Source organism: Mauremys mutica, chromosome 2 (assembly GCF_020497125.1).
Source record: "Mauremys mutica isolate MM-2020 ecotype Southern chromosome 2, ASM2049712v1, whole genome shotgun sequence".
NCBI classification, from domain to species: Eukaryota; Metazoa; Chordata; order Testudines; family Geoemydidae; genus Mauremys; species Mauremys mutica.
Genome location: NC_059073.1, coordinates 199,020,722 through 199,048,614, shown reverse-complemented (window position 1 = coordinate 199,048,614; position 27,893 = coordinate 199,020,722). Strand labels below are relative to the sequence as shown.

Below are 27,893 nucleotides of genomic sequence, written 5' to 3'. Positions count from 1 at the left end.
CCAGTCATCTACAGATGCTGATTTAGCTGATAGGTTACCTACCACAGTTAGTAGTTCTGCAATTTCATATTTGAGTTCCTTCAGAACTCTTGAGTGAATACCATCTGGTCCTGGTGACTTATTACAGTTTAATTGCTCAGTTTGTTCCAAAACTTTCTCTACTAACACTTCAATCTGGGACAGTTCCTAGATTTGTCACCTAAAAAGAATGGCACAAGTTTGGGAATCTCCCTCACATCCACTGCTGTGAAAACTGATGCAAAGAATTAATTTTGCTTCTCCACAACAGCCTTGTCTTCCTTGAGTGTTCCTTTAGCATCTCGAGTGGCTCCACTGATTATTTGGCAGGCTTCCTGCTTCTGATGCACTTCAAAAAATTGCTGTTATTTTTTGTGTCTTTTTGTAGTTGCTCTTCAAATTCTTTTTTGGCCTGCCTGATTACACTTTTACACTTGACTTGCCAGAGTTTATGCTCCTTTCTATTTTCTTCAATAGGATTTGACTTCCCATTTTTAAAGGCTGTCTTTTTGTCTCTAACCATCTCTTTTACTCTGTTGTTTAGCCATGATGTCATTTTGCGGGGAGTGTTCATGTAGTTCAAGCCTCTGTGATGGTGTATTCAAAATGTTTCCATGCCATTTGCAGGCATTTCACTCTTGAGACTATTCCTTTTAATTTCCGTTTAACTAGCCTCTTCATTTTGTGTAGTTTCCCTTTTTGAAGTTAAGTGCTACTGTGGTGGGTTTCTCTGGTATTCCCTACCCCGCCCCCCGCACAAGGATATTACATTTAATTACATTATGTTTGCTATTACCAAGCAGTTCAGCTGTATTCACCTCTTAGGCTGGATCTTGTGCACTCTATTCACTAAATCAGGAATTACCTCTCTCTTTGTGGATTCCAGGACTAGCTGCTCCAAGAAGCACTCATTAATGGTGTCTAGAAATTTTATGTCTGCATCACATCCTGAGGTGACATGTTTCCAGTCCATTATGAACACAGATTACCCAAATTACTCCTATGGAGTTGCCCCCTGCTTACCCCAGGATTGAATTCTATCCAGGGTCCATAAATTCTACCCAGCTGTCATCCTAATTAGAGCCAGGCAAGTGTGTCAGTTTTTTTCTGTTTGTGTTTGTTTCTAAACTATCGCTGCTATTTCCATCTGTTAATGTGGACAGTGTACAGGTGAAATCCTTGATACTTTCATTCCAAATGAATAATTGTCTAGCAGTTGTAAGGTTCATACATTAAACACTGCTGGCTTTATTTCATGCTTTTAGCCATCCTTAGCAATACCTCAGGGCAGGGCTCTCAATCTTTCTCAAGGGTGGACCACATCTTAATGGAGAGAGTATCTCATGCACACCTCCCCTTCCCTTCACAGTTGCCTAACCTCCCTCTGGGAACTACAGCAATTGCTTGCCCTGGAAAGATAATCTTACAGTGGAGAGCTCTTAGCTGTGTTCATTGCAAAGTCTTTATTCTGAAAAAAAAATTAATCCCACCATCCCATCCAATTTTCCTCATCACTTCATCTCCCAATCCCTTGCATTCTGTTTCTCAGAAATGGAAACAAGGAGGCGATCTTACACCAAGTGACCAGCCATATCTCCACAGACCACAAACAAGGGCTCTGTAGACAACTTGCAGTTCACAGATCACAGCTTGGAAATCTGTGTCCTAAGCTTCCAGTGACATTCCTTGCTAAACACACTTTGTAATTAGTAGGTTAGCTGCAGAGTCCTAACCCTCAACTGGACTGCTTCCAGTATGCCCATAAGAACCATTTATTGTGGGGGTAGGAAATAGGGAAGGGGCTTCATTTTCTAATGAAGTGATTAGTTCGCATTTGGATTTACATAAACTGAACAACATAGGAGATGTGTAAATGGTTATCTCCATTTAGAATGTCATGTTTCATACTGGACTGAATTTAGAGGAGCAAAAAGCAGGTTCAGTAAAAGCATGACTGCCATACCAACGGCATGAATGCCGTACTCTGACTGGTTCTTTAAATCAGATGGCTCTGTTCACAGTGCCTATGACTCCAGCATCTCTATATTAGTTTTTGGAACCTGCGGTAGATGTTTACTCTTCAGATTATGTTATGAGATGGTTTCCAAAAGTGTTGATAACCCATGAAAAGGAATGTTGAGATTCTTGTGTAATCATTTGACTCTAGTTGCAAAAACACCAATTTGCTAGACTTGTGAAAAATGGCAAGAGTTGGCAACACTGGTTAGTGGGTATTTATATTTGTGGATTACATCACAATTAGTGTTTGTATCACCAGATATTTGAGACATTGAAGACATGTTGTTGTTGTATTCAAACTGTTGAAAGAAAGACCGTTAAAGTTGTGATCTTGCATAAGAGCCTACTTCCTTGTCGTGAAAAATGTCTCACCATTACCAGGCATTACTACCTGCCAGAATTGATTTTTGCTATTGAATTGCCTGAATTCCTTGCTTTGGAAATATGCCAAGGATATCCCGCCTCTGAAGGGACATACTTACTCCAAGGAAGGGCCTTTAGGTCTTGCTTCCACTATTTTTGCTATGGTGCTGCTGCTGATGCTCCAAATATGGGTAGGGTCAGGTTCTCATTTTGAACAAATAGCTCAGACCTGTAATATTTTTGTTCAACCTTATGTTGGCACACCTAGTCCCATGGCAGGTAAATGCCCAAAGGCCATCATCGCTTCACCTGCAAACTTGAACTGACATGTTAACTAAATACAAATCTCATCAGATCAAACTATTTGATTCTTTTTAATTGTTTGATGAATACAGTAGACTGAGTGGGGTGAATTAATTTAAATCAAATCAATTTAAATCACGGCTGTTAATGATGATTTAAATCAGCAGGCAGGAAACTTTTATTTAAATTGTTGATTTTAATAGCGTTTTGCATTTGTGCTTCTTAGTTTCCTAAAAACAGTTGATTCTGATAGGTTGGTAACCATTAAAACATGTTGATTTGCAACTAAATTTAGCCTTTACCCAAAATTTGGTGCTTCTTTTTGCTAACCAGGAGGATATGCTATTTATTTAAGCAATTATATCACTTACATTTATTCAGAATCTTCATTTTTACATTTTTATTATGTTAAAAGTGGTGAGTGATGCATTCCTTATTTACTACATGATTATATTACATATTACTGGCAATTTGTATCAAGTTCTGTTTGAATGGACATTCAAATTCAGTTAAAAATCCACAAACCCCCAGCATTTTTTATTAAATAAAACTACCTTAAATCCGACTAGATGATCCAGTAGTCCCTTCTGGCATTAAACTCTATGCATAAATGTGCTGGATAAATAAGAAAAAAAAAGTTTATCAAACTATGTTTTGCATTTCAAACTAACTGATTTTATTAAACAAATGAAGTATGATCTGTAGTTTAGAGAAATGAAGTGATTGTTTCTGGTCGCAATGTCCTTCAGGTGTTTAGAACTAACCGATCTCATCTTCTCACTTCATTTTTATTCATAGATTGGAAGAGGAAGACAAGCTTTCCTGCTTTTTCCTGTCCCCAGTAGGTTTCTTAACTTTGAATGAATTAGTTATTTAACTGAACTAGTTGAATAAACTGAAATGTAGAAATTGTTGCTCTGCACCTGCTGTCAACAGCTGGTTTAGAACTTTAGCCAATTCTGGTTCGCGATGCTTAGCCAGTGACTTCCACCAGTTCCGTGGTTTGACTTTCTTTAATACATGGCAGAAAGCATGTATAGCTTAATATCCTTTTTTTTTTTACATTTAATGTAAACGATTTAACTAAATTATAATAAATTTAGGCCTTACTTAGACTGTCAAATTGAGTTTTAAATAGGCATATTGTGGGAACACGGAGGGCACAGTACTAATGACAGTTCATGCCATTCTCCCTGCAGGGGACAGATGATCGTGAGAATGTGCCTGGGCTTACTATTCAGTGTAAGGCTGGCAGAATCTGACCATTAAAAAAGCTCCACCCTTGGATACCTTATGTAGGCAGGTAGAATAAATATCAGGCTCATAGTGCTAAAGTAGCTAAACTGTCCATGAACTGACTTTCACACCTCAAAATGACTTCCATGCAATCTATTTGACTTCTCTTCTGTGTTCATATGTTCACTTGCTTAATACACATGGGGCCCACGTAATCTGATTTAGAGTGAACAGACACTCATAACCATGCATAAGGGGATTTAAAAAATAAACTCCTTGCAAGTTCAGAAGTAGGCCTGGCACATATACCTTTTAGGGACCCATATTAGGTTGTCTGTCTATTCTATCAATATTAATTGACTTAAAATAGTTTGCATGCTCTATTCCTTGTACTGAATGTATGTGATTGATGATACAAACTTTATTTTATACTGCGAGATTTTGCAGCCCATAGGGTTTTGATCCCGTAACTGAAATTTTGGAATAAATATTTCAGAAACAATAGGAAAAAAGCTTCACTGGGATAAAAGAAATATTTTGACTTTTGATTATTATTCCTGAAGAAAGACATGGAGAACGAGTTCATTATCAGATGAAATGTCAGGAATGATAAATAATGCTGGTAGGAAGAGGACAGAGAAGAGCTGTGATTATGTAGCAGCAGACAATCATGTCAGTGTCCTCTCTCCCGAGCAAATGAGAAAGAAAGCGCACATAACATGAACAAAACAAAGCCTCTTAGTTCATGGGACCATCAAAAAAATTCTCCTTCTTTTAGCCTTTGATGGGTTGTCATAGTTTAACTAACTGATGTCTGGCACACTAGCCATTGTCATTGGCCTGCTCTCTTCCTCTGTGAGTGCATGAGATAGAAAATCAGGCATTGAATCCATCTTGTTATACTTGACCTTTCCTGAAATTTGGTTTAATTATTATGGAAGATGGAAAGTAGCTCCTGAAGGCTTAAATGCTTAGTGGCAAAAAGGAAAAAAAAAAGGGGGGGGCATTTTTATTCTTGGGATGGGAAAATGAAGGAGCAAAATCTGCCTAGGAAACATGTAGCCAAACATTCCAGTTTAAACCTTTTTAACAAAGGAACTGAATGTTGGAGTTGTTTAGACAAGGATGGGAAGAACTTGAATTTAAACTCTGATGTGAATGATGCAACCTTCAATATGTGAGTACCTCACACCTCAGGGTCAGTGCAGGAGGTGGAACAAGTCTCAGGAAAATACATTCAGTGCAGTTCCTGGAGGGCAGCGAGTGAGGTTTGTACTCTCTGTACTTGAAAGTGGCACTGGCCACACTGGACCATGTTTATTATTTTCCTTTTCATCACAATGTTGATGGCAGTGATGTAGACAATCCTGCCTCACTTCATTACCTGCAGGGAGGTAAAATGAGTTCAGCATCATACAAAGCAAGGAATCTTGTTCCTGAAAGGGATAATATCCATTTTAAAGACACTGTGGGAGGGATTCATGAATAGCCTAAATTTTGGTATGTTTTTACTTCTTCCCTTACATCTATCCTCCCTTTTTATGGGTTGTTTTATAAGGTGGGCCCTGAATTACCCTGCCATTATTCTTCCATGCACATATGAAAGGAAGTGGAATAATCATGGAGGTTACACTCAATATTATTGGGAAAAGCACCTGTTTACACGTCAGCATTCTGCTTCTAGGTCTCTGCACCTTTGTTTTCGATGGAGGCAACTGGGATCTCTGATGCTCTGTGTGTAGCATGTTGCTCCTATAAAAGGAAGCCCCGTGCTTTTCTTATAGCTCTGCCATGTTGGGAGGATGCAGCCGGTGACAATTAAAAAGAGCACAGAGATGGCTGCTAGGCTGAGTCCAACACTCATCCGAACTGCCAAAGACTCTGTGAAAGATGAGAGTCCCCCCGTACCTTGATCTCCTTACTCTGTGTGTGCGTGCGCGCGCATGCGTGTGTGTTTTGCTTAACCCCTAACGAGACTGTTAGTAAGCTCTGTCTTGAATGGACCCAGTATATGGTGAATCTGCAAACCAACCACCTTTTTGCATTGGTCTAGCAGAGAAATTTCCACTTGTTCATCAGTCTGTTCAGTTTTTCTCATTTCCTTCTCCCTTAGTACACACAATGGCCACACACAATGGTTACCTTCCCTCTGGCAAGGATATTTGGCTGTGGCTCTGTTCAGAGACTATCTGTGCTGCTGTGTATTTTAGCCAGAACTAGACTTTGGAGTAACATGATGTGCTCCCTTCTTCTCCAGCAGTTGGGCCCCTGCTAGCAAACGAGATTGAGACCTAAATTGGATCCCCCAATGTACACAGTGTTGTGTTGTCATTAGACCATCTGTGTGGATCTTGTTCAGCTTTACTACACAACAAAGTAAAACATTAGGCAAGAGGGTGGTGCAATTGTTTCGTTGTCCTTGAAACCCCTTGTTAATATCTTGTTTAATCTTCCACACTTTGGCCATTGAAGCCTGTGTGTAAGCACCATTTGATATGGATTGTGCATTGAGAAACCACTGACAGGATTTACCTCATAAAATTGATTTTTCAAGTGTCTTTTTCAAGTGCCTTTTTCAGCTCACAAGGTTATAAGGTCTTTGTATGAATGGTCAGTCCTACCGAGAAGGTCAGAAAAAAGAGGTGCATTGTTATCCACACAAAGTGCTGTCAAGTTCAATGGATGATAGCAAATTATGTCTGATGAATAAGATGAAAACCAAGGTCCAGACCACTTCTGTTCACTAAGGATCCTCTGGCACTTTCACAGCTAGTTGGTTCAGTGTCCTCATGTCCTGACCAGATTCTAAGTAGGCTGATTATATTTCACATACCTAAACTTTCCCCTGTAGTTTCAATGAGATACAGTGTTATCATTCTGGTTTCAAACAGATCAAACATTGTTATTCTCTTCCTGTCCTAAAATGGTTTGTGGTATTGCTATGCCCTGGTGAACCGCTTTCATGTTCTCTCCCAGAGGTGGCTGCCTTTGAGAACAGAATTAAGCAATTACTATAAATATGTGGTTTATAAAATGCTTTGAGACCCTTCAAAAAGTTGTTTGTAAATATAACTTTCCTGCCTGGATGAAATGTATGCAATACTAAGCCAACTTCACCAACATTAGAATGGAGAGAGACAGTTTTCTTTGTCAAATTCTAAATATTATCCACATTTTATTTTTCTGCCTTATGTTTTAACCAATGGTTCTGTTGATACTTACAGAATGTTCATACTTCCTGAAGCTTGGCCAAATTCAGATAATACCTGTTTGTTGTCTCTGGGCTGCTGGGTTTCTATAAATGCAGGAATTCAGTCATCATCTCTAGGACTATTGATTTAAAATTCAAGAATAGGTAACAAATAAATGGCCTTTTCCATTCACTGTTGAACATACAGAATCCTTAATGCATTTCTCTGTCAACCCATTCATAATACCAACCTATTGGCAGAAAAGGCTTTTTGCGTCCTTGTGCACTGTCCAGGGTCCTGAGAGCACAATTCACCTCTATCTGGAGGGTCTCTGTTTCAGTTGAATGAAAGACACTGCATTTAATTGGGTTGAAACTGAAAATTGTCTAAGATCACATTGCAGCATGTGTCAGGTTCTGCTTTTGACAGCTATGAAGGCAACAGCCTGGCACAGTGAGGTGCTGCTCATCCCTCTGAGAAACAGCAGAGGGTGTCATTGATCTCTCTCAAGCCTTTTATCCACTTGCAGGCTCATGGTGGATAGTCTTCCCTGTGACAGACATGTCTGATGTAAACCAAAGCAGCAGTAAGAAAAACAATCTGAGCCTCTCCAGCATTCCTCCTACCTCTCCAGTACTCCTACTATCCATGTCTGTTTGTTAGGTTTGGTGATCCCTGTGTGAGACAATTGTACTCTTGTTCATTCATACATTTTGGAAAATGTGGGTATCTTTTTCTGGAACAGTGAAGAAGAGATTATAGTCAATTAAAATTATATCGCTCTAGGATTGAAATGCATTCACAGTTAGTGCATAATGGCAAAGAAATCAGTGATGTATCCTCTTAAAATGAAATTGCATTGAAAGGCTGTTGTATTCTTTATATAGGAAACGCTAATAGATTTTAATGTAATGTAATGCTTTCTGATGCTATCTAATGCTAATTCACATTAATTCCAAATACAAATATGATGATTAATGCCAGTACTGTGAGCGCCAAAGGAATTACTAAATACTAGCTGCTTGTGGTAAAATTGTATTGTTGCCAAACATGGATTAATGAAGCTAAGGTAGGGAATCTGCTTCTGTTGTGAATCTTGTGTGAATAATATCCCCATCTGTCTAAGAGAAGATCCAAAGAGAATGGCAAGAAACAGCAAGGTCTGTAATATAAAATGTAAAAAGACCTGAGTCATGCAATTGTCTAATATTGGGGCTTGGTGGATTCAGCTGTATCTAAGGGACAGTGTCTCTTCAGAGAGCTATTATTCCTATTAGATTGAGAGGAAGAGACTAATCAGAAGATCAGAGTGTCTCTGACCTGGGATAGAGCTGGTATGCAAGGTTTTTTAGTATCTTCATCCACTTGTTAAAAAGTGAGTATAAAAAAACCCAGAGGTGTTTTAGTGTACCCTTACCATTGTGGTACATGAAAGGAACACCTGCTGCAGTCACCAATCACTTGTTTGATGAGTTCGGTAGCTGGGAAGCTTCAAGTCTGATCACCTTTGCCCTCATTTGTCAGAGCCACCAACTAGGAAATAAGGATGAAATTTGCCAGTTCAAACAAAGCTAAATGAAACCACACTTCCTAGCAGGTTGGTTTCACCCCATACTGATACTGAACAGTGCAGCCCTAATATTGGGAAATCCATTAATCTGACAGGGGGGATTCAGCTCCTCTCCTGGTCTGTGGAAAAGCAATAACACCAGGCATATTTTCTAGTCTACATACCTGATTCTTCCAGACATCTGCATGCAGAATTCCCACTGATTTCAACAATCCATTTCTAAGAAACAGCTTGTGCTTCGGAATGCTTTCAGCTCTTGTTTAGGGTTCCTGCAGTACAGTGATTCCCTGCCACTGACATGTCTACCAGTATTGGTTCTTTAGCCCGTAGCAGCTGGCTCTCACCACTTGGGCTACATTCTAGAGTTCAGGTCCCCGATGCAGAAGAAATTTCTGCTGCCCTAACAGAGAAATCTGCAGCAAACCCACGAAAGTGACTTCTGTGAAAGGTGTCCTTACGGAATCATGTGTAATGGGGGCGGGAGGAGTTGATTCTTGGATCAAGTATGGAAGCACCTGGTTGGTACACTGCATGTGGAAAAGCAGCACACCTTCTCTGCTGTGCCTTCTGTCCCCACCTCCTCTACCTCCAGCAAACATGCACACTTAGCTATAGCCAGTCATGGCCTGATTGCATGGGTGTCCTTGTCCTGAACATATGTTGGACTGAGTATTCCTTCCCTAAGCCACACTGGGCATTGCTCAATTATTCAGGCCTTTAATGAGAAGATTCTGTTCTGTGCTTCTGATGGGCTTTTATTGCCCACTTTCCATTCAGCCGTGGAAGCTTCAATCTTCAGCAGAGACTGAGGCTTTGAGAATGGGCTTTGGAACAGCCCAGAGTCTATTGCAGTTTCGTATATGCCCAGCTGAATGGGAGGTGGTGGGCACTGACTGATACAGTTGCTATAAAATGCTAGGAACCATTTCTGTAATTGTTAATGTGACAGGTCACATGGCTAAATTCCCACTTGTGCTCAATATTCACCTTTCTAAGTCCTCATGATTATGTGTGTAGAGAAAAATTGTATTGCTGTTGCCTGCACTTTGTCTGACTAAAAAGAAGGAGCCAGATCCTCTGTTGATGAAAATCAGTGTAGGTCCACTGATTTAGCAATCAGTAGAGCTTTGCCAGATTACATCAGATGAGGATCTGGATTGGAACAGACTTTACAAACTCAGACTTAATGTACCTTCAAATAAAAAAACAATCCCTTGCTTCCACCCACAAAAGATTTCTTTGTTCGCCGTTTCCCTCAAAAAAAAATGAATTGCATCTTTATTTGAAAGTGTTTTAATACCGATGGTGAACTTCTTAGTAGTCCTTTTCTTTTTCCCTCCAGTCCCAGTAAAAGCACTATGAGGGAACATGTTGCATTATCCTTTGTGCCCAGTCTTGAGCGTTGTTCAGACTGACCTGGTATCTTTGAAGTCACTGGTGAATCTGAAGATAATGATGTATGGTGTGGAGGAGGATCCTGCTGTAGTATTTCTGTAAATCTTGCATACTGCAACTAATGATCCGCAGAATAGCTTCAGACATTTAACAAGCAGACTGCCCGCTCTCTGGTGGCATTAAAAAGAGTTAGTATTTTAACAACTTCTTTTTTTCCCTATTGTTCTTAGTCGCAGAGTCGTTTTGAAGAAAACTGCTTCGGTCTGTGATAGAAAGCACATGTCCTTTCTTAGAGGAAACCTAAATGAGTTCAGTGATTTTAGGAAAGCCCAGCTTGCAGTTCGTGTCATTACCTCCTGTTAAAGAAAGCAGTCAGTAGCAATATGTCAGAGAAGCAGATATATGATGTCTAATCTATGATTTTTCATTTTTTTCTAAATACCAGTGTTGAGAAATGCTTCATGCAATCTGGCTAATACACAGGCCATTAATTCTTTGGAATTGACCTATACTCACCAATTAAGCCTGCATCATTCATTAAAAAATGCACACACTTCTATATTTATTTACATTTCATGATAATGTGGCCAAATTGATAAAGGACATGGGATAAACTATTTTACAACCAAAATGGAGAGAAATCTTCCATCATAAAAGTTAAAACACCAGCAGGGTCATAAGCAAGATTGGTTTTACATCACAGGTCTCATTGTCTGTCTTGCCATGGGCAAGTAGCTTTTTCAAGACCTAAACGAAACACAAGTTCTTTGGGACAAGGACTTTGTCAGCGCCTAGCACAATGGAGCACCAGTCTTGATTTTTGGTATCTCTTGGTACTGTGATAATATCCATATTTAATCATTATAATTCAATCACAATGACTTTCCTTTACTGAATTCATCCTGAGGAGAGGGGTGCTGTTATCTACCAGTTGTTGAGGGCTGTTTTATTATTGGTTTATTTGTTATTTGTAATGCCATAGTGCCTAGAGACCAGGATTCCATTGTGCTAGGTGCCGTACAGACACATAACAAAGAGACAATTCTTGCCCAAAGGAGCTTGTGTGGGCATTCCATACACCATTGTTCTTCCCCTTCTCTCCTGTTGCAGTGCAGCCCAGCAGTAGTCACGACATGCAGCAGGGAGACACTGAATGGTAGTAGTTGTCAAGTTGTTCCCCCCACCCTTTAAATTTCAGAGAAGCTTCATGTCTAGCAGGGAATAACCTACTTCTCCAGCTCTCTTGAACCACAGGGCTACCTAGCTGCCAAGTTTTGTGCCATCTGGCTTGTGACATTTTATTTGTTTAACGAAACAATTTGCATAGTTGTATATAACCATAAATGTCAGCTTATGGTCAACAGGCCCTGTCCTGAGCAGTGGTGAGGATCGGGCAGGGCATGGAGCTGAACAGAATTTGACAGCTGTGGCTGGAGTGGGTAGGTGTGTGGGTGTTCAAGGGTATCGGAGGCCATAATTGGCCGAGGTGGAGTGCATGGAAAGCTGGAGGTAGCTGTGTGGAAGGCTGTTGGGATTTTTAGCGCTGAAGGTGTTGGGGCTCCTGGAGATGATAATGGTTTCACAGGGTTCCTGGAAGTAAAGGGTGCTGGGTGGCAGGGGCCTTCTAAGTGGCAGGGGGTTGGTGTGCTCCAGGGGGCTAGAGGGCTGATGGGAGATGGGCATTAGGTGCGAGGCTAGGGGGTTGTGCTTGTGAAGCCTTGAGCAGGTGGCTGCAGGGGGAAGAGGCATGGGCATTTGAGGCCAGACCGAAGCCCCCCCATACCTTTTATTGCTGCCCCTGCCATCTTCTCCTTCCAGCTTCCTGTCCCTGGCCCTGATCCAGCATGGCCAGCAAGGAGAGGCAGTGTTTGGTGCCACAGCGGCCTCAAGTGGCCAGAAAAGGAGAAACTGGAATTAAAGACCCGCTACCTTCCTGCTACTGAGCCAGGTTTGTGAGATTCAGGCTGGGCTGCAGGAATGAATGACAGTATAGCTAGTGCTCACAAATTGATCATGAGTCACAGGGTTTTGGAGCCTGCAGGGAGAGCTCTGGCAATGAGATAAAAAGCTCCTTTTTGCTATTGTTTTCAAGGCTGGGCATGCGGGCAGAGCTGAGAGAGCCTTGGGGCTAAGGAAAAGAGACTTGCTCGGCCACTGAGCCCTGCCTGCCTCTATGCATTGGCCTTAGGAGAGGGAAGGTTGGGATAGTAGGAGGCAGGGGAAGGGGGAAATGGGAAAACGCTGCTGGGCTTGCATTCAGTTGCTGCCTCCTGTTGTCCCAGAGCTGCTCCTGTGCCTGGTACCAGCAGCAGCACTTCCCCGACACTGCTGGCAGTGGAGAAGGCCCTGGGCAACAGGCAGGAAAATTCAAATACAAAATAATTTATTTTGGCTATTTAATTTGGACAATTAATTATGAGATTTATTTTATTTAAATAATATAGTGTAATCACTGGATAATTAAAGGTAATAACTGGAGCTATACCAATCTCCTAGAACTGGAAGGGACCTTGAAAGGTCATTGAGTCCAGCCCCCTGCCTTCACTAGCAGGACCAATTTTTGCCCCAGATCCCTAAGTGGCCTCCTCAAGGATTGAACTCACAACCCCTGGGTTTAGCAGGCTAATGCTCAAACCACTGAGCTATCCTCCACCCCTCCCATTGATATGGTTATGTCATTATCAAAATGATAGGACGAAAGGAGAATGATTTAAAATTATTTTTGCTTTGAATGTGAGTGACTTGATGATTTTTTAAATAACAGTATTTAAAGGTTATAAATATCATTGCAACGCTGAGCTATCAAACGCTCTGCCAGGGCTGGGGGGGTCTCAGCAGTGAGCAAGGTGGTTGATGCTGCAAAGACAGCCTCGCAGGCCTTTGCAGCTCACATATATTTTTATTGTAAAATAATTGGGGAAACTGGATGCTTAGGGGAGGATGTTTTGTGTTTCTTGGACGTTCATTGTTCGCTTTCCAGCTCCATTTTATAGCCCCCTGGGCAGAGTATTTTAAAATAATGTCATGATTCTTTGTCTGATAAATGAAGATGCAGCTGCCTGTGAAGGAGGTCAGAGAGAATGCAGGGTGGCTGGGATCAGGGAGGAAGGGAGAAGAGGAGAAGATGGGGAACTAGGAGAGGAGAGAGTCAAGACTGTCATAGGAAATGAATGGCCATTCCCCTCTCTCAAGGACTAGAAGAGGGTCAGTGGAGTCTGATCTGGGAAGGGTTAGTAAGAGGATTTTTTGAGTGCACCCCAAACTTAACTGACTCATTTTACACAAAGTGTGTGTGTGTGTGTGTGTGTGGGCGGGTGGATCTTTAGCTCTTCTGCTGCAGGAATGGAGCCCAGCTGCATGTTGTTTTCAATCTTAGCATCAGTCTGAGGAGGAAAACGGGGTCAGTTTCAGAAGGAAAAGAGGCTTACTTTTGTTTTTAAGTTGAAAACTGTGGTCCTTCTTACAGGGCCCAAAGCCTGTCTCTGTTAATAGGTGGCTGGCATGAGCCCTACCACTCAATCAGTGATCATGTGAGACAAGGGTCTTTTCTTCCAGTCTTAACTGTTTAATCTATAGCAAATGGTCTTCTTGGGCAATAAGTGTTCTGTGTTTGAATCCGCGCATGAGGTGCTTCATAAAGGGCTCACAGCCTCTCTCATTAATGAATAGTGAGAGTCAGGACTCTAAAAGCACTTTCTCTCTCTCTTGCCCAGATGTATTCTGTGTTCCTGGAATTCAAAGAGGCTGATAATCTTAGAGGAGCTCTTTTTTTTTTAAAGATGAGCCACAGAGTTAAAACAAAGAGTGAGTTAAGCCCTACGGACATTATAAATGCCCTCAAAACTAGGCCATTAGGGGCTTTCCACGGAGAGAAAAGTTTGAACTAACTTTTAAAAAAACCCAACAAAACATTCCCTAGGTAAAATCCTCTTGGTGTGTGGAAGATATCAAAGAATGTATCATTTGTGTGACATCAAAGAAACATAGTTTGCAATGAAACTTCTGGAAATGTAGCTATAATCATTCATTCTGACGTTATGGATGCCAGTGAAGTGTATAGAAATATTTTGTGCCTTATACAGTATATGCTACCTTATACTTGACATCTCTGTTTGTGTTTCCTTTCCAAGCATCATCATCATCATCCATCATCATTATTATTATTAATTGTTTGTATTCTGGTAATGTCCACAATGATAGGTATTGCCTCACACACAGAAAAAAATTCCTGCCCCCATCCTCTAATAGGATTATACTAAGTTCACATGAAAGAGAATAATGTTACTAGATTGCCGAGAGCGGTCTCCTTTCCTAGATACTTTACCATGCACCTTGGAACATTTACTGATTTTATTTTTGTTGTAGAGAAATAAGAAAATATCCCAACACTGTTTGTTGCCTTTACTCCTTTCCTAGCTCTATTCCATCTGCACGGAGATTACATAAAGATTATCACTTCTCTGCTATAAACTAATGACTAATTAAATGTGTGGTCATATGAATTGGGTAGCCAATTTCAGTTGAGGATGCTTTAGAATTGTTTCATAAATGACTCGTGATACTGACTGGCTCTTAACTTCCCTTTATCTTTGGGGTTTTTGTGAAGCACGGAGCTAAGATCAGACAGATAGAGCCCCGTGTCTGTCTGGAGCTCCACTGACCTCTGTGGGCACCTCCTTGCAGAGTCCGGGGCCCAAAGGTGCATATTACAGTTCAAGATGTCTGATTTCACAATAGTAGTATTTATTAAGATTGTGAAATCTTTGGGAACAGAGACCTTTTTCTTGTCTGACTATATAATATTTATTTGATGCCTGTATTTATAATAAATTATGATTGCCCTAAATTAATAATAACACCAAGATGATATTGTTTTTCTTTCTTTCCAGTGTACAGAGGCCAAAAAGCATTGCTGGTACTTTGAAGGGTTGTATCCTACATATTATATGTAAGTAGTCATCATTTTCTTCTATATGTGTTCAGTTCCTCAGATTTCACTCCCTTGATTCCTGTGATGGAATTGTTTCACTAGTTCTCCAGTTATCCTAGAGTCTTCCAGAGCAGAGAAGAAGGTTCTCAAGTAAAAAAGCAAGTGCATGGGGGTAATAATTAAAACAAAACAAATCTAAACTTTCACATCTTTTTTATAGCATGGAGAAGCAAAAAAATAAAAAGAAGAGCACAAGTACATTTCCCCCACTTTTCAGGCCACTTTTAAGCTGAGAGAAGAATAAAGGAGTTTATAAACAGGTCTGCCATCAGAATGTTACAAGGAAAGGTGGCTGGTGCTTTATGAGGCAATGATCATATCTTTTTGTTCTGAGCAAGGAGCAGGTTACTGGGCAGGATACCAAGCAGGCTTTGAAAATAAATTTGTCTCTGTGGTATTACTGTTTGTTTAGTCAAGGGAGCTGAGGTTATTTGTTACCCAGAGTGTAGCTGCGTTGTTAGTGAGTGGCATCCAAGTTTACATCAAGTTCAGCCATAAAGTAGTCCTGAGACGTTCATTGTTTTCTAGATTGGAAAGTGCCTGTGAAGATGGCCACCTGCATTACCAACCAGTTCGTTTCAGGAGAGATTTGTTCTTAGGATTGAATGTTTCATGCCTTCGTATAGGGTTTTTGCTATCCATGTACCAGGTGAAATTATCAGAAAGACGAATAGGTACTTGCATCCTGGATATGGTTAAATAATAACATGGGGATCAAGGATGTAGGTACCCAGATTATTATTATTATTATTATTATGATTTATTTGTATTACAGTACTGAGTACAGATCCAGCAGAGACAAGGGCCCATTGTCCTAGGCACTGCAGAGATACATAGTAAGAGACGGTCCCAACCCTGGATGATGATGATGATGACACCTAGCTTTTAGCTAGCGCTTTTCATCCAGAGATCTTGAAGCACTTTACACAGGGGTTCCCTATCATTATCCCCATTTTACATATGAGGAAACTGAAGGAAGTGAAGTGACTTGCCCAAGGTCACACAGCAGCTCAGTGGCAGAGCTGGGAACAGAATCTAGGTCTCATGAGTCTCAGTCTAGGCTCCTACCCACGGAATCACGCTGCATCTTCAGAACCTTCCTTTTCATAAGTCTAAAATTTGAATGGAACCACTACCAACAACACCATTTTTGCTAACATGGCCTCAGTGCTCAGTTCATATACAGCCTCCATCAACTTTGTTCAGCCTGCTTCCACCCCATAGATGGTTGGATTGCCTGTTTTGCCCCGTCTGTGCCTTTAGGCAGGTGAACACAGGCTGCTAGCAGCAGTGGAGAAGAGGATGAGAGTGCTACAGCAAGCTATGGCATCCCTGAACAGAAAGGGAGCTTAAACACATGCTTCTTGTTAGATACCATTGAAGTCAATGGGGTGTAGGCACATGATTAAGTGCTTTCTTGAATTGCAGCCTATACTTGCAAAACTCAGTTCTTTGACTTAGCACCAAGTGGGTGGGAAGGATGGGTGGGTGTGGGGAACATTCCTAAAGATTTGGGGGAGGGAAGGAGATGATCTGCTGGATTCTGTCATTTGGATTTTATAACTTTGTTGGGCGCTTGCATACTATTGTAACGAATGTGGGATAGATGGATAGGTAGAAGCGATAGGTGAAACGTTCCCTATGCAAACTCATCCTTGCTTATTATGAGGGACTTGGGATAAAAACAGTCATTATACTGCATAAGAACAAGCCTTCCTTCTATTCTCCACCCCCATTTCATCTGCCTGAAACAGAAGAAAAACACTGCAGACAAGAGCAGCCAGGAAGGCAGGCAAGAAGCAAAGCTCTCTGAAGTGACACACAATATTTTACATGCATGTTAATCATCTGTGATTTAAAATACTAACTGGTATATGATGTGGATCTGACTGTCTTTTTAGGTGACAAAATGTTCAGAATTACTCATAAGCTGTTGGCCAGAATAGATGATTAATTTAAATAATTTAATTTTCTTTCCATCCTCATAACAACAGGAGTTTAGTTCCGCCTACATTTAATTTTTTTGCTGCAATACTGGAAAGAATCTGAGATGTTATGAAAATTCCACTGTACCTTAACATTCAGGAGCACATTATTCATCATCACACCGGGGTTCCACTTATGTTTCTGCTCACACACAATTGTAGCAGACTGCTGTTTTCCTTGTTAACACGAGGTTCTATCTGCTCTCATTTTTGGTGTTGGCTAAGTCTGTTTATACTCCAGGTAAATTCAACATGAACTAGTGAAAGCCTTGGTTACACACACAGACCAAACCAGAGACTGACTATTTGCAATAACGAAACTGACAGATCTCCCAAGTACAAGGATGCTTCCTAATGATTTTTCTTGAGGCAACCAGCTTACCAGTACCTTGTATGCTAAGATTGATTATTCTGTGGGGAGACAATGTATTTATTTTCTAATCCATCAGTGACAGTAATTGGAGTTGTAAACACCCCACCACCCCCAACACTGAAATGGAGACAGCTCATACATTATGCTGAGAATTGTGAGAGAGACTATTCCATTTGTAGGAGTTTTCTTTTAATTGTTAACAGACCTACTCAATTGTTGGGATTCTTCACATGTCCCTATGGTGGGACAGTGCTGGACACTGTACCATTTAGCTGGATGATGATGGATCATGTTGATCATGGTAGTGCCAAGAGTGGGACCCTCCTTGTGCAAAGCACTATACAAACACAGAGTAATAGACAGTCCCGGCTCTGAAGAACTTATAATCTGAATAGACAAGATAGATACAGTGTAAGGCCAAGGGATAAAACACACCAGCAGAACGAACAATATGATGGTGGCAAATATCATCCTAGTTCCACAGTTTTTTTTGGGGGGGGGAGGGAGCATGATTCAAGCGGGAGAGGGGGGATTACCTAACCAAACGGAGAGTGTAGTGCTGTAGTGTAGCTGTAGCCTTAGGAACTGGAATGAAGTCATCATTTTATTTCAGATGAATCAGCAAACACTTATGAGACAGGAACAACTTTCAGTCCCTAATGAGCGGTACGGGATTGGAGCTGGTGGCCCAGAGGTGAAATGTACTGCATCCTAAGAGTACTGCACATCTGAAGGACATTGCCGTTGGAAAAAGTGGCATGGAAAGAGATCTCACACAAGAGCCAGTAGTTGTTTGGCAAGATAGATACAAGCTTTGTAGTACATATCCATTGTGTGCAGGAAGATTTGTAGATTACACTACAGAAAGGAAGATGCTTAGATTGCCCTATCCGTACAGGTGTCCTTTGCCGTTGCCAGCTGGGATCATAAAGAGGTTTCCTTCCTTAGTGAGAAAGGCCTTCCTATTGTTACAGCTTGCAGAAAAGTTAATGGTAAAGTGCAGCTAACAATACAGCAAGCTTCAACCACTGTAGGGGAATCTGGATTATGTTTTGATTATGGCTATTGAAAGGGAAAACAAGGATTTGGCTTGTGGGGAACTTTCAATAGATTGAGACAGAACAGCTGGTCGTTAAGCAGACATTATTTGCTATAATGGGAGACGCAAAGGAGCAAGTTAACAATGATCTGCAAAAGAAAATAATTGGGTTTGTTCCCTCTTTTGTTGCTTTATGATGTCTAGAAATGGCCTCTCTGTGTTAAAATTGTTGAATTATCTGCTGATTTTTTACATTAGAAATTCATCTTTTGTCTATTGTTTTGAAACTATTGGTGGCTGGAGACCTGGCAGGATGATGACATGGAAGGATGAAAACCCAATTAATTGAGAGAGGACGTTATCTTTATTCAGATGAAATGTGTTTTATCTATCTCAGATGCCTGAGAAACACTGGGGTGGGGGAAAAGTGTTGTTAAAGATTTCAATTCAGAGAAGAGAAGAGAAGGCCAAACATCCCTGAGACTTCCAACAAGTTGTTCAGCCAAATCAGGGAAGAGCAGATATACTTTTATTGTGAAATATGCCGGAAACAAAAATACTCCCTCCCCCCGCCTTGAAAAGAAATTCCCAGTTAAAGAAACCCCAAAGCAATAAATCTTGTCTATTAAAAACTCCAATCAAAACGTAAAAAACAAAAAACAATGTTCAGGCCTTCTTTGTACACCATGAAGAGGATGGCTGTTCTACTGCTGACCTAAAAAAAAAAAGCACTCAGCATTTTTAGCCCTCCATTCAAACCACTGCTGCTTATCTTCCTGAGTCATATGCCAGGAAGGCCCATCTATTATTTTGCTCTCACTTGAGTAAGGTTCTTATGTGGCTCACTGGTAATCGAAAATGCATTGACCTTTGGATTCCAATTCTGCCCCTTTGGAGATATGCGTAAGTATCCCTGACCCTGTTTAAGAGCTAGATTGTGACTGTGTCCATAGGAATGCACAGGAATAGGTGCGGGGGAGGGCGAGGACTGTACAAGGAACCTTATCCCAGCCTTAACCCAGACATAACTACAGCCTAGACAGAGAGATGAGTTGTTCTGAACATTTCTCTCATCTGAACAGAAAGTGAGATCTGGACACAGAACATTTTTATAATATGCCAGTTAATATTTTAGATCACAAAAGACTGACGCACACATCAAATGTTCTGTGTCAAATGGTGCTTTTATCTGTACTGTTTTTTTTTCTCCTGTTGCTGACAAATGAAGTGGGGGTGGAGGGTAGGCGGAGGGGTGTTTGGTTTTTACTTACTTAAAATAGTGTGAGGGTGATGATCCCAGGTCTGTCTTTCATTACAAGCAAGAGTATGTTTTAGGTAGGTCAGCCATATCTTATCTTTCCCTCTTACAATCATGGCCATCATATCAGAGCACCTAGTAAAATGATCTAATCCCAGTCACCGAATCCAGCATCTCATTTCTTCTCCGGAGTTGATAGTATGTTCTATAGAGCAGCACAGCCATTTTGAGAAGGAAGTGGGATAGGGTGTAATCCTACACTCGTTGAAGTAAATGAATGGACTGCCACTGACGTCAGTAGCCATTGGATCAGGCCCATGGTTGGGGGAATGTTTGGATGGGAGGGAGGAAAGAAGCAAAGAGCAGTGGGACATCAAATCTATCCTTCTGTCCTGCAGTGGGATCCAATAGTGCATATTTCTGTGCCTTTGCAGAATCCCAGTGAGGTAAAAATTACTGCTTTCTTTTAATTTTCTTTTTACCAGTGGCTTGCTAAATTTCCCCAGAATTACGTCATAAAATACTGAAGATAGCATATGAAACATTATACTAATCCTACACAGGTTATAAAGAAGTACAGTAACTCCTCGCTTAACGTTGTAGTTATGTTCCTGAAAAATGCAACTTTAAGCGAAACGATGTTAAGCAAATCCAATTTCCCCATAAGAATTAATGTAAATGGGGGGGTAAGGTTCCAGGGAAATTTTTTCACCAGACAAAAAACTTTTTTATATGTGTATATATATTTATATATGTGTATATATATATATATACACATAACACACACAGTATAAGTTTTAAACAAACAGTTTAATACTGTACACAGCAATGATGATTGTGAAGCTTGGTTGAGGTGGTGAAGTCAGGGATTAGGATATTTCCCAGGGAATGCCTTGCTGCTAAATGATGAACTAGCACTCGGCTGAGCTCTCAAGGGCTAACACATTGTTGTTAATGTAGCCCAGGGGTAGGCAACCTATGGCATGCGTGCCGAAGGCGGCACACGAGCTGATTTTCAGTGGCACTCACACTGCCCGGGTCCTGGCCACCGGTCCAGGGGGCTCTGCATTTTAATTTAATTTTAAATGAGGCTTCTTAAACATTTTAAAAACCTTATTTACTTTACATACAACAATAGTTTAGTTATATATTATAGTCTTATAGAGAGAGACCTTCTAAAAATGTTAATGTATTACTGGCACGCGAAACCTTAAATTAAAGTGAATAAATGAAGACTCGGCACACCACTTCTGAAAGGTTGCTGACCCCTGATGTAGCCTCACACTCTACAAGGCAGCATGAATGGAGGGAGGGGAGACAGCATGGCAGACAGAGACACACACCTTGTGTGTGTGAGAGAGAGAGAGAGATGCGCATTGCCCCTTTAAGTATGCTGACCCCACTCTAAGTACATTGCCTTTAAAAAGATCAGGAAGTTGAGACAGCAGCTGTGGCCTGTCCTATCCCCACCCTGCTCTATATGGAGAAAGGGTAAGTGGGGGGCAGGAGTAGGGGGGAGGGAGACACCCTGATGTTAGTCCCCTTCTTCTCCCCTCCCCTGCACAGCAAGCAGGAGGCTCCCGGGAGCAGCTCCAAGGCAGAGGGCAGGAGCAACACATGGCAGTGAGAGGAGGGACAGCTAAACTGCTGGCAATTGATAGCCTGCTGGGCAGCTGCCACACAGGGAAATTAGGGGAGCGGGGAGCTGATAGGGAGGTTGCTGGTCCACCCTGGTTCCAAGCCCCCACCACTAGCTCCAATGGGCTGCTCTTCCTGCAAGCAGTGGACAAAGCAGGTGGCTGCCAAACAACGTTTTAAGGGAGCATGTTCCCTAATTGATCAGCAATGTAACAATGAAACAACATTAACCGGGACGACTTTAAGTGAGGAGTTACTGTACTACAAAGACTAGCCCTGATCCTACAATCAGATCTGCTTGTGCTGATCTCTGCTTCCATGTGTAGTCAATGAACTTAGTAGGCCTCTGCCCAGGTGCAGGAGTTGTTTAGCTCATCCAAGTGCAGGATTGGGACCAAGGTTTGCTTGTTACAAGCCCATTAATTTGCCCCTTATTGTAATCAATAAATTGCTTATGTAAAAAAGGCAAATCAGGAGGCAAAAGTTGCAAAATCTTCAGTGATTTTTAAGGTATGTTCAGTTTTCTAGTTTGGTGATATCCAAATTTGCTTAATCAAACACTGTTTCAGATCAGCCTGTTGGGTTACAGCTTACTGAGCTTGAACCAATCAGAAGCTACAAAGGGTGGTAGTGTAACAGATGTGTATAAACTTGATTGGTAATAACATGTTTAGTAGCCAATCTGTTCCTGTGTGAAAGACCCACTGAAAAAAAACAGAAAAGTGCTTATATAGTGAAATCAAAACTGACTATTGATGTTGTCCAGTCTGCATAGTAAATAAACAAAAATAGAAAAAATATTTTTTCTTGAATTTCTTCCAGTTGTGGTAATCTTAGGACTGACTTGTATCATTAGTAGATAAAACACTTTCCTACAGAAAGAAGTGTATTTATTTTAGAGTTGGATGCCCCTTTAATATTTGTTTCTCCCACATAGGTTAGTTTAATGCAGTGGTCCCCAACCTTTTTCGTCAGGCAGGCGCCAGACAACGAGCCATGGAGGACTGTGGCGGCAGACGAGCATCCGCCGAAATTCCGCCAACAAGCAGCAACGTCAATAGGCGTTGCCGCCGAAATGCCGCCGACAAGCAGCGTCATCCAGAGGTGGCGACGCCGAAAATCGGCAGCATTTTGGTGGCGACGCCTCTGGATTACACAGCTTGTCAGCGGCATTTCAGCGTATGCTCGTCCGCCGGCCAGTACACGGGCACACTTAGATGCCCCGGTGGGCGCCATGGCGCCCACAGGCACCATATTGGGGACCCCTGGTTTAATGCATATGTAAAATAAATTATTGCATATGTACATAAAGCATTTTTCAGATTGTACATGTCTACTTAATTTCCCGTTTTTTACCTGTTTAGATTCTAAGGATTTGTCTACACTGGCAAATGAAAGACAAAACTTTTGTCGTTCAGAGGTGTTAAAAAAATACACCCTCTCCCCCGACAGGACACGTTTTGTCCACGACAGGTGCCACTATGAACAGCACTTTGTCAGCAGGAGCACTCTCCTGCCAACAACGCTAATGCTGCTTGTTGGGGGTGGAAGTTTTTGGCGGCAGGAGAGCTCTCTCCTGCCGACAAATGGCGGCTACACTGCGCACCTTTTAGCAGCACGGCCGTGTCGCCAAAAGCTGCATAGTGTAGACATAGCATAAGCATCAGATTCCTTCCAAAAATAAAAAAGCAGTGTTGTGAACAACATGAAAAAATAAGCAAAATTATGTTCCAGCAATATGTATACAATAATCCATGTACTGAAGTTTTTTCTTTGTTTTGAAGTACATTTGCTACTGATTGCATTTATTTTTGTGCATATTTAATTGCATAATCAATTTCACAATTTTGCACACATTTTCTCCATTTTTTACTGCAAAGGTGTCAAATTACTGATTACACAGGAATGTAATTTAGTTCTATTACATTTTGCTTGTCAGTTGGTTGCCATGTTTGCTTAGCTCTGGAATGTAAGCCTGTAATTAGGTATTCTGCAGGTGGAGTCAATCAAGAAGATACTTATTTCGTGCTACCAAGTGCCTGAAAACTAATACCAAAAACAATATAAAATCAATTATTTTCTATCTCTAATCTCTTGCTGTTATTACTATAGTGCTTCAGAAAGTAGATACATTCTCAAAGATACATACAATAGCACTGTGTCAGACTCAGAGCAAATCACAATCTAAAAATCACACCTGTTGGATTATGGGAATTACTTAATATGCTCTGTTTCAGAGTAGCAGCCGTGTTAGTCTGTATCCGCAAAAAGAACAGGAGTACTTGTGGCACCTTAAAGACTAACAAATTTGTTAGTTTTTAAGGTGCCACAAGTACTCCTGTTCTTTTAATATGCTCTGCATCCTGTGAATGTTTATAGCTTTTAATTAAGTTGGGTTCTCTGATTTTACACTTAGCTTTCCAATGACAATTACAGCTGCATGAAATGTCAGCAGGTGTGTGTTTAGCCAAGTGATCTAGCTACAGATTTCTCCTTCATTGGAATTGAAAACAGCATGGGGGGTTAAAGAGACACTGCGCAACAGCTAGCATAATTCCAGACATTTTGAATGACTGGCACAGTACACAAATGTAGAGCTGGATTTGGGCCAAAGTCACTGATTTAGCCATAATAGATTACATGAAGGTCTCAGATACATTTTCAGTTCAGTTCAAGAGCATAAGGAGAGAGCTTCATCGTGAAGGAGGAAAGCGAAAGTTATCAGGCAGTCTTTATTTAGAAAAATCCCAACCTCCTATACTCTTTCACAGTAATGATCTAAGACACTGTGATGATTCTATTGTAAGATTTAGTGTTCTGGACCATTAACGTTGAATATTGTCTTTTTTTTTTTTTAAATAAGGGACCAGGTGGCTTGATGAAGAGTGAATTTCTGTGCATTCATATCTTAAGCCAGGGGAGTAGATCGCAATTTGAAATGTGTACACCCGTTGCACCTCTTCCCCTCCTCCCCACGAAGTATGTTCATAATCTCTGAAGGCAGACATACCATTAGAATCAATATGATTGCTAACCCAGCGGTGCAGTTTAAGAGAGAGAGAGAGAGAGAGAGAGCTAGTGATGTGTAAATGAAAGGCCTGATAATTAACAAAAAGTCCCTATTCCAGTCGTCATTAAAAATTTACATTCCCACCTCTAGGAAATTAAAAACTTGTCATGGTATAGAGAATGTATGCCTGCCCAAACCCAAGCCTTAAATTAGCTAGCTTCTCTGCTTTGTTCTACTAAATACAGGCCTGCAACCTATGCGAAGAGATGACTGTAAATATTTTTAATGGGCCAAATGCTGCACCCCCCTCCAAGGATGGGCAAGGTCCCAAACACAATAGAGCTTGCTCAGTTCTGTTGCAGTGGGCTACACTCCTTCCTTTTATGTCCTTGTAATTACCCAGAGAAGTACCAGCTGACTTATCAAGTAGGTGGACAAAATGTATCTCCCTTGCTGTCACGTGTACTCAGGACCAGCTCCAGGCACCAGCCCAGCAAGCAGGTGCTCGGGGTGGCCACGGGGAAGGGGTGGCACGTTGGGCTCTTCGGCGGCAATTCGGGGGTGAGAGAAGGACCTGCGGCCGAATTGGCGCCGAAGACTGGAGCGGCAGTGGTAGAGCTCCCGCAGATCGCGGTCGCGGCTTTTTTTTTTTTTTTTTTTTGCTGCTTGGGGCGGCAAAAGCCCTGGAGCCGGCCCTGCGTGTACTGCACCTAGTATTTTACCTTTGAAGTACTGCTGTTCCACAGGAGTTATGCATATTCAGCTGTGAAGCAATTATATTCATTATGTTTATTTCAGCAGCTGAGATCAGGGCCCTATTGTGCTAGTGAGTGACGGCCCCTGCCCCAACTAATTTGAAAACAAAATACACAAGACAAACCAGGGGTGAGAGGGGAAACGGAGGCATGAAGAACTGAAGTGAGTTGTCCATGGTTGCACAGAAGACCTGTGGCAGAGGTGGGAGTAGAATCCAGGTCTTCTGATGCCCAGCTCACTGACTTATCTGGACCATTCAAAGGTATCTGATTGGGGTATCTTTATTCTTGAGTACCCAACTTGGACACATAAGGTTTGATTTTCAAAGGGGCTGAGCAACCATTTCTCCCACTGACTCAGTTGGAGTTGTGGATGTTCAGCTTCTCTGAAAACCAGGTCACGTATACATACACCACCACTGAAATGCAGCCAACAGTAGGGCTGAGAGCAGCAATCAACTGGTGCCCAGCATGCAGCACAACTGTCTAGAGAAGGCAGACAGGGCCTTGATGTTAAAGACTCATCCCAAAAGATACTAAAACAATTTTGGGCCCAGTCTTGAAGTCCATTCGCAGGCAAAATTCCCACTGATGTCAAGACTGGGTTCCTTGTTTCCATTTTGAGAAGCAGCCCCACAATGTAACTTTTCAGCAGAGTGCTCTAGCAGAATGGAGTCCTTGGAATAACCTCTCCTCCATGTTTGTACAGTTTTCCCTTCCACTTGACTGGGTTCCTTCCCTGTGTCTTTGATACACTGGGGCTGTACAGTCTTATCAGTTCAGGCAATGCTTTGCTTCAAAGAACAGTTTTTACTGTGAGCCCAAAACTCAGAATAATATACAGAACCACCCGATAGTGGAATACATTTAGTAAAATATTCACTCCTATACATATTTCAGCTATTCACCAGTCTGTCTGTGAGGAAAAAAAATCTTTTATTAACCCCCTGCCCTTCCTATCCTTAGGGCCTGATTCTGGTTTGAAAACAGTTTTACAAGGGTTTTACTCCTAATTTACAGACGTCAGATCAGAACCAGGCTGCTAATCTCTGTCTCTGTTGTCTTTGCTTGTCGGGTCACATTTGTTATTTTGCAATCTGTAACATTAATCATTTTCTCATTTCATTGACTCACTTTGTTTTTTCCGCTCACCATGGCTACCGCCTGGCGGGGCTGAGTTCAACATAGACTAGATACTCTCTGGATTTAAGTAAATGCATTTTCTGACTTTTTTTCATTACACAAACGTACACGTTTTTGCTACCCATCTCCATCTCTCAGTGGCAGACCAGAGCCTTCTGCAGTAAGTGTGATCATTGAATCACCCAGTGTAGAGATGGACAAGCCCTCGCAGTTCACCCAGTCCATCTCCCTGCCAATACTAGTGTCTTGGCCAGTCTACTTTGAAATTTCCTTAGTGACGGGAAATTTCTCTACTTCTCTTGGGAGACTGTTCGACAGCCTCATCGACGCCACTTTCCAAAAATCTTTCCCTGACTTTGCCCTTTCTTAATTTCATCCCATTAGTCCTAGTTAAATGCCCTTTCCTATCCTAAATAATTTCTCTCCATCCCTTAATGTTTTTCACCCATCTGTAGCCTATCATCATGATCCCTTGTATTAAAAAGAATCCCAGTGAGCTTTACAGACCTTACCCATGATATGCACAGAAATAATTTACATCTACCGGTGGAGTGGAGCCATCTCTGGGGTGAACCTTGGTTCTTGTCTACCCTAGGAAGGGTTTGCCAGTGTCATGGAGACACAGCTTTTGCTGGTATAGCTTATACCAGTTCCCTGAATGGAATAAGCAAAATAAACAAAATGCCTTTTTTTTTTTGCCAGTATAACTATGTCTACGCTAGGGTTTTTGCTGGCATAGCTATGTCAGTTAGGGGTGGGATTTTTTTCACACTCCTGACCAACATTGCTATGCCTGGCAAACTTTTTAAGTGTAGACTCCTATGCTTAAGTGTAGACCAGACCTCGGAAACTGTTTAGCAACACGTTACCTAATAACATAGAGAGAAGTGAAGGAGAATGCTATCCTCATTTGAAATCAGTGTTGAAAGAGGCTTGCAGTGAGAAATTTTGGTGGGGGAGGAGCTCTCTTATAACCTTTAATCTAGTGAATAGGTACTCACCCAGGATGTGAGACCCTTGGATCAAGTCTTCCTTTCTCTTGAAGGGGAGAAGGGATTTAAACGGGGACCAGCCACCTCTCAGGTGAGTGCCCTAACTACCAGACTGTGGGATATTCTGATGTGAGTCTCCCTCAGTCTCCTATTGAAGTTATTCCACTTTAATTCAATAATTAAATATTAATTGAGCCAGTGAAAGTGTTAGAATGACTCTATAGCTGCATCCAAACACTAATAGCAAAGGATTAGCTAGCCTTCTGCAGGACCTTAAGAGCAGTAGCGGCAAATAAACCATTGATTTTTCAATGTTTTGGCACTGCTGTTAAGTGGTGGGAAATGCGAACAATTGCACGTACACTACCCTGTTGATTTAAGAACGTTCTGTATATATTTGTTCTTTTTTTTTAAAAATCAATATTAAATGGATCCTTTTTTTTATGAGGAAAAAGTGAATGCTCTTGTAGTGCCAGGTGTTTTAGAGATTCTTTCCTGAATCAATATATTAGTTCATTTTCACAGAACCAAGCAGAAAGTACAATAATTGTCCTCAGAGGAGCTGCCTCAGAAAGCTTAATTGCTATTTTGAAATGGAGATTTGACGTAAAGGGC

The 27,893-nt window shown here is 41.4% G+C and overlaps 1 protein-coding gene and 1 long non-coding RNA gene across 3 annotated transcripts in view; one reads left to right on the top strand and one right to left on the bottom strand.

Moving 5' to 3' along the window:
- Positions 1-27,893, top strand: part of VOPP1 (VOPP1 WW domain binding protein) — a 95,842-nt gene that overhangs the window by 48,384 nt on the left and 19,565 nt on the right. The window contains exons 1-2 of one of the 2 annotated variants that reach the window (XM_045007531.1): positions 11,163-11,251; positions 14,985-15,043. In XM_045007531.1, coding sequence (XP_044863466.1) covers positions 11,249-11,251; positions 14,985-15,043 — 62 coding nt within the window. In that variant the 5' untranslated portion in view covers positions 11,163-11,248. Of the gene's footprint in view, positions 1-11,162; positions 11,252-14,984; positions 15,044-27,893 lie in introns of those variants that run through there. The other variant, XM_045007530.1, reaches the window with a different exon arrangement.
- Positions 7,430-8,962, bottom strand: LOC123364972. Its single transcript, XR_006577380.1, has 3 exons — positions 8,865-8,962; positions 8,548-8,663; positions 7,430-7,866 (listed from the first exon to the last, which is right to left on the bottom strand). It is a non-coding gene; the product is annotated as an uncharacterized LOC123364972 (long non-coding RNA).